Here is a 6,996-nt window from a genome sequence, read left to right as displayed (position 1 = left end):
GGAGGCCGGGCTCGCTCCGGGGCCGCGGCGCTGCCCGCGCTGCCGCCCCACGTGCGTCCCGCGCCCCCGCGGCGGGGACGGGCACGGCCCCCCGGGCGCTGCTCCGCGCCCGCCGCTTCCCGCGGCCGCTCATTCATCGCCCGCGCGGCGGGGAAACAGCGCTCCGGAACCCGGCCCCGGCCGAACCTGCGGCCAGGGGAAGGGCCCGTTAGAAAAAATACCCGCGAGCTGCCGCTTTCGAGGCTTTTTTGTTTCTAACCCTCCTTCCGAGCGTCCTCTTTGCTCTTTGGAAGGTGGCGTGTGCCCAGACACGCTGTTTCTATTGATATCTCAGTCCTCTCTAAATTATTTCACATTCCCTCGAATGTGTTGCTCGTAGTAAACGCGGCTTACAACGCTTTAATTAAATTGCTGCTCCTGTGTCACGGTTGACTTTTAAATTAAGTTGGCTTGTAAAACTGTGGAGGGGGATGTGAGCTGTGGTTTTCTGGGGGTGAACTCACTTTAGGGCCGTTTTGTCAAACTTTCCTGCATTTCATCAGCTGCCAGTGCACTCTGTGAGGCTGAAGCTTTGAGGCCTTATGAGACTTATGACACTTAATAGAAATCCCCGGGTGCTTTTACAGTAGATCACTCGAAAAGGTCTTAAAGAGAAGCCCCAGGTGATTTGTCAGGCTTGAGAATGAAGGGATGTTGACACATTTTCATTTGTTTTTCAGAAAAAGAGCAACAGGAAGCAATTGAACACATTGATGAAGTACAGAATGAAATAGACAGGTAAACACTATCAAATTTTTAAAATGTTTGAGCAGAAATTGAAGTGTAGCTGTCAAAGTAAAAATATTTAGTAAACTAAGTGCTTAGCAGTGCTCTCTCTGTTTGAACTCTGCCAAGACATACATTTGTTCTGACTTGATTAGAGGCTTTAAAGAAACAAAGAAGTGTCCTGGTTTCTTGCTTAATTGTGTAGAATTAAAAAGGTAGAGCTTGAGTTTAAAATTTTAAATTAATTGTGGTAGTTTTGATAACAGCAGTGTATTTTCTGTTGGGTTTTCGAGATCGTGTGTGTGTTACCTGGCAAAAGTATTTCCCTGTTTGGAAGCAGAACCAAGAACTTGGTTGAAAAGTCGGCTTTTATAATATATTTTTATTATAATATCGGTATGCTTGTAGAATAACACATAGAAAATGTCTCTGAAATGTTAGTTTTATATGTCAGAGCTGTCTGGGCTGTGGGTCTTTGCCTGGATCTTCTCTCCCTGCCCACTGTCCTACAGGGACTGCAGGTGACTGTTGGGGCTCTGACCCTGTGAAGCTGTTGCAGTGTCAGGGCTTTCCCTTTTTACAACAACAATCAAATGTTATGTCTTCAGGTTTTACTTGCATGGGGTGTAAAATTGCTGTGGCTTCCTTGCCTGCCCAGAAGTTAGAGCAGGTGATGGTGTTGTGTGTTCTCCATCTGCAGGTCTTTTGCAAACAAAATGTGTAAGGGGTAAAACACTACTTTGCTTTGCATAAATAGAGGTCCTTTCTGGCAAAGCATTGTGTGTTGGGAAGGTTCCATTAAGACCAGTGAGATTCTTCTGGCAGGGTGTTCAACAGTTGTTACAGCTCTGGGCCTCGGGTTTTTTGGGATACTTCATTAGTTAAAGATGCCAGACTCATCAAACCCATTCAGCTCTTAGTTAACTACTTATGGTGTGTCCTTAACTCCCAGTTCTCTGCCTGTGGTTAACATGGCTCCTTCTGTTACAGACTGAATGAACAAGCCAGTGAGGAAATCTTGAAAGTAGAACAGAAATACAACAAACTCCGCCAACCATTCTTCCAGAAGAGGTCAGAGTTGATCGCCAAAATCCCGAATTTCTGGGTAACAACATTTGTCAACCACCCACAAGGTATATTCTTAATAGCCCTCCTTATTTCCCTGTAAGTTCAATATTGGCTTGCTTGTTACATGGGTGTCTTGCAGCTCTGAGGGTCTCGTACAGTTGTCACTGGTCATACCAAAAACTTCCTTTCTGTCCTAGGTTGCATTTTATAAGATTTTTATTTCTAGCACTTGTTGACAAAAGAACATCTTGTTTACTAACATACTTCAATCTTAAAATGCCTGCATTTTAAATGGCGACTTTCCCACTTTATTCAGTGTATTGGGCCCTTAAAGTGAAAAGAAAAAATAGGATTTTAGTTTATTTGGGTGTTTTGAATTGGAAGTGAGCTCCTTGGGACTCTTCACAATAAACTTTCTGCAAAACAAGTTTGTAGACTGCTTAGAGTGGGCAAACAACAGGCATAAAAATCTGTGTCAGAGAAGGGTACATGGATGTACATGGTGTTTGCTGCTCTTTTAACACTAAACTGCAACAAGCAAATATATAATGTTTTCACCTCAGCAAATGCAAATAGTCTCTTGGCTGCTAACTGGAATTAAAGGAGCTGGTTTGGACAGATGTGTTGCTTTTAAGATTGATCTTACTGTCAGCTTCCTGTATTTTGCCTGCATGATGTACATTCCATGGCTTTGTTAATGTGGGAATTCCTTGTTCTGTCTCAGTATCTGCACTGCTGGGAGAAGAAGATGAGGAAGCACTGCATTACTTGACCAGAGTTGAGGTGACAGAATTTGAAGACATCAAATCAGGTTACAGAATAGATTTTGTAAGTACTTTAAGTGATTCCTTCACTTGTGATTTTACTGGGGTTTTTTGATGTAATTGCATGTTGGGCTCTAGTTTGTAACTTAATCTCTTAAGTTACTCATTTAGTGCCAGCTTTGACCTGGTCTGTGTGTTGCCATTCTGTGAGTTCTGACTCCTTGCTTTCCACTCTGCAGTATTTTGATGAGAATCCCTACTTTGAAAATAAAGTTCTCTCCAAAGAGTTTCACCTCAATGAAAGTGGAGACCCTTCTTCAAAATCAACTGAGATCAAATGGAAATCTGGGAAGGTATGTAGAGCATCTGGGAGAGCTGATTGCTGCTGTGTGATGCCATCACTTAAATTACCTTCCTTTTGCTTTTTTCCTTTGCATTGAAGCTGCTCTTTCTTCCCCTCTCACTCCCCTAGGCAGTTTTCTACACACATAGCTCTTGGCTATCTTGCAGGGTTTGGAATATCCCATTTCCATGGAGATCCATAGTGGATTCTCTTGCTCAGTTGAGCACCACCATTAAAACAGTGAAAGCACAAGTGTGACCAGGTGGAGACATTACCAAGTGCAGTAGTTTGTCTCTTCCTTGGTCAGCATCTAGACTGCTGTTGTTTTCTTAAAATAACAATTAAATAAGGAATTCTGAGGACAGATGTTTGGGGATCAGATAATGGGGCGTGATTTGATTTTATTTTTATTTCCTCAACTTCATTTCCAGACACCACATCTTTGTAGAAGTTGCAGCCACACAATAATGTGGATATACCTGTAATCCAGGCAGCATTCAAACATAATTTATTTGCTGCAGTTCATTTCTGTAAAAGTTGGAAGCACTTTCATGTTACCCTGAAGATTTTGAACTGACTATTTAAAAGTAGAACTGAGGGTCGCAGTTAAGTTGCTATTGCTTTGTCACCCTCAGACCAAGGAGAAAACTTAATCTTTTTTCATTGAGAACTAGAACTTTTCTATAAGAACTTAGAGTCCTGTACAAACTAGTCGAGTGATCCTTACAACACACCACAAAGTCAGTGTGAATTCTGGTATTGTTCTTCATTAAACAGTTCAAACCTACAAATGTGATTCTATCAAGAAAACAAATACTAAAAGTTTGGAGTTACTGTATGATCACAATTTTTATTTATTTTTTTTTAAATAGTGGATAGTAATTTTCAGACTTGGCAAAAAGATTGTTGCAAACTTACACTTAGAGAACTCACCTATGTTCTTGTGACCGTGTGTTTGAGTGGTTTGTGTGGGTTTTTTTTTTCTCCACTTACTACAAAGAATGGCCTGAAGACTTCAAAGCAGGAAACCTTAGGCTAAGAAGGCCCAGACAGGTCTTTATCTCAAGTTAAATACAGAACTTAGAGGTGTGGAGCCTGTTTCTTAAATTGGGTGCATTTAGTAGTGGTAGCATCCAGTTGCTACTCTGAGTAGCATTTAGCTGTTGTGAGACCTTTTAAATTCAGTGTATCATTAAATACTTGTTGTACTTTTGCTTCTTTGGGGTAGGGAAACATCAATCAGATGAGAGATTCTGTGAATTTTCAGTGTTTCTGTGGAAGTCATTGAAAGAAACAGGCAGGTTTACTGTTCTCTCATGTTCATGAGAAATGCACTATTTTCTGGGAGTTGTTTGGGTTCTAAATGTTTCTTAAAGACTTATCCTGAATGAGGAGGAGAAGGTGACTTATTGCGTGTGTTTAGACAAGTTCAGGCTTCTAAAAATGAAAAAACAAGACAACTTCAGTCAACTTCTTAACTTGCTTTTCAGGACCTGACAAAACGTTCAAGCCAGACACAGAACAAAGCCAGTAGGAAGAGGCAGCATGAAGAGCCAGAAAGCTTCTTCACCTGGTTCACTGACCACTCTGATGCAGGGGCTGACGAACTAGGGGAAGTCATCAAGGATGACATCTGGCCAAATCCATTACAGTACTACTTGGTAGGTCCAGCCCTGAGCAGGGAAATGGGGCCCACAGCAGCTCTGGGAGAGCAAGAGGGAGTTTGATCACTGTAGCTGATGTTGCAAATGTGTCTTTAAGGTTCCTGACATGGACGATGAAGAAGGGGAGGGAGAGGAGGATGACGATGATGATGAAGAGGAGGAAGGATTAGAGGATATTGATGAAGAAGGAGATGAAGATGAGGGGGAGGAAGATGAAGATGATGATGAGGGAGAGGAAGGAGAGGTGAGTAATCTTGCCCTTCGTGCCATCCATCTCTGGTGTAGGAGGGATCTTGTAAGAATACCAGGCTGTTGTTAGCAAGGTGAAATAGCTCTTTTCTGTGCTTCAGGGTGTTTGGAGGGGAGAAACAGAACTGCCACTGCTTGTGGAGTGGTTTCAGTGTAGTAATAAGTATGTTTGTGTATATGAGAAACACTGTGTAAATATGCAGTTATAGTAAATTTCTAAGGGAGGTGCTCCAGAAGAACGAGGATGTAACAAAATTCTTAATTAATCAGTGAATGTTCTAGCAATATTTTACACGTAAATAGCTTTTGTTGATGCATCTAATCATCCTCCCACTTGTTGGTTTATTTCTGCTTGTGGCCAGCTTAGCTGAGACTCTCTGTTGGGTTCAGGAATTAAAAAATTCCTTAAGTAGCAAGTGGAATTCCAGGACCAGCATCCAGGGTGTTGGGAACTTAAAACATTTTTGTTTCTCATAACTGGGTGTGGGGTGTCCAAGCAGCAAAAACTGCTTGTGCTGAGAGGAGATCTGCTCTGGGCTTTATTTTGTAACCTTGAATTTGGCATGTGAATGTTGAAGCATTTCACAGTTTAAAATGAGGGGAAAAAAGATGACTCCTTCACTTTCCAAATGTGAAACTCATCTCAATGCTTGTAGTGATTCTAAGTCACGTTTTTTCTCAAACCTCTGTGTTTTCATTGGGACATCCAGGTATTGAGGGACTTCTGGGCACTCAGGGCAAGTGTTCCCACTCCTTAGTGAAGAGGGGAATGAGATGATCCTACAGCACACACTGAGTAACTCTGTAGCCTGTAGGGTGGTACAACTCTGACTGCTCACTACATTTGCTACCTGAAGTTTAGTGATTTAGATTGTTTTAATTGTTGCTTATCTTTCAACAGGAGGATGAAGGAGAAGATGACTAATTGAACACTGATGGATTCCAAACCCCCTTTTTACCTTTTTAATTTTTCTCCAGTCCCTGGGAGCAAGTTGCTGTCTTTTATTTCTTGTGCTCAGTCGCCTTGTTCTCTTGAGGTCTCTTTTTATCTCCTCTACACCATGGTTCACGATTTATTTTGGGGGAAATACCTTGAGCAGAACACAGTGGAAAAGAATCTACCAGTTTCTGTTTCAAGTTCATTTTTATCCCTTTCTGTCTCAAAACAAAAAACTGTTTATGGAATCAACACACCATGTTCTGTGGGAAAAAAGAAAACCTTCTGCTCCCTTCACTCTGCTGGAAGCTGAAGAGTGCTAGGCCCCTGTGTAGTAGTGCATAGAATCTAGCTTTTTTCCTTCTTTCTCTGTATATTGGGCTCAGAGATTACACTGTGTCTCTATGTGAATATGGACAGTTAGCATTTACCAACATGTATCTGTCTACTTTCTCTTGTTTAAAAAAAAGAAAAAACCTAAAAAAAAAATAAAAATAAAAATAAAAATGGGGTTATAGAAGGTCAGCCGGGGTGGGTTTCAGATGTTTGGGTGGGTTAAGTGGGCATTTTGACAACATGGCTTCTTCTCCTTTGGCATGTTTAATTGTGATGTTTAACAAACATCCTTGCAGTTTAAGATGACACTTTTAAAATAAAATCTTCTCCTAATGATGACTTTGAGCCCTGCCACTTGATGGAGAATCAGCAGAACCTGTAGGATCTTATTTGGAATTGACATTCTCTATTGTAATTTTGTTCTTGTTTATTTTTAAATTCTTTTTTTTTTTTTTTTTTTTTTTTGTTTCACTGGAAAGGAAAGAAAGATGCTCAGTTTTAAACGTTAAAGTGTACAAGTTGCTTTGTTACAATAAAACTAAATGTGTACACAAAGGGGCTGGTTGGTCTTCACTTAAAGAAACCGGTTTTAATAACCCTGTTTAGAACTTGCTTGTAGTTTCTAGGCATTTTTGGAGGCATTTGGGCATTATTTCTGTAGTGCAATGCAGCCTTGTGGTTGTGTGGACTGATAATCAGTTAAATTAGTTTCTACTATTTCGGAACCTGGAAAGTGTTTCCTTTGGTAGTTCCTACTGCACACTGACTCTTGTAGGACCATGTGTGAAGACACAGGTTTTTATTCCTGATTTACTAAAAGAAAAAAAATAACTTCTCAGAATTCTTGAGCAGTAACTTGCAGTGTTCTAT

At 40.9% G+C, this 6,996-nt stretch overlaps 1 protein-coding gene across 1 annotated transcript; it reads left to right on the top strand.

The window, feature by feature from the left end:
• Positions 1–364: 364 nt before the first annotated feature.
• On the top strand, positions 365–6,681 carry SET (SET nuclear proto-oncogene). Its single transcript, XM_027650297.1, has 9 exons — positions 365–375; positions 652–662; positions 720–777; positions 1,756–1,898; positions 2,558–2,661; positions 2,837–2,950; positions 4,431–4,601; positions 4,702–4,848; positions 5,755–6,681. Exons 1-9 carry the CDS (start codon positions 365–367, stop codon positions 5,776–5,778), a joined length of 783 nt encoding a protein of 260 aa, XP_027506098.1. The 3' UTR covers positions 5,779–6,681.
• The last annotated feature ends 315 nt before the right edge of the window (positions 6,682–6,996 follow it).

This window comes from Corapipo altera, unplaced genomic scaffold, assembly GCF_003945725.1.
Source record: "Corapipo altera isolate COAL_440 unplaced genomic scaffold, ASM394572v1 268, whole genome shotgun sequence".
NCBI lineage: Eukaryota > Metazoa > Chordata > Aves > Passeriformes > Pipridae > Corapipo > Corapipo altera.
The sequence above is the reverse complement of the archived record's forward strand: the minus strand, read 5'-3'. Positions and strand labels throughout refer to the sequence as shown.

What these genes read in the sequence shown, in the direction of transcription:
- SET (XM_027650297.1), top strand. An exon ending in ATTTGTCAACCACCCACAAG is followed by an intron (nt 1,899 to 2,557) that starts GTATATTCTTAA and finishes GTTCTGTCTCAG; the next exon opens with TATCTGCACTGCTGGGAGAA. An exon ending in CAGGTTACAGAATAGATTTT is followed by an intron (nt 2,662 to 2,836) that starts GTAAGTACTTTA and finishes TCCACTCTGCAG; the next exon opens with TATTTTGATGAGAATCCCTA.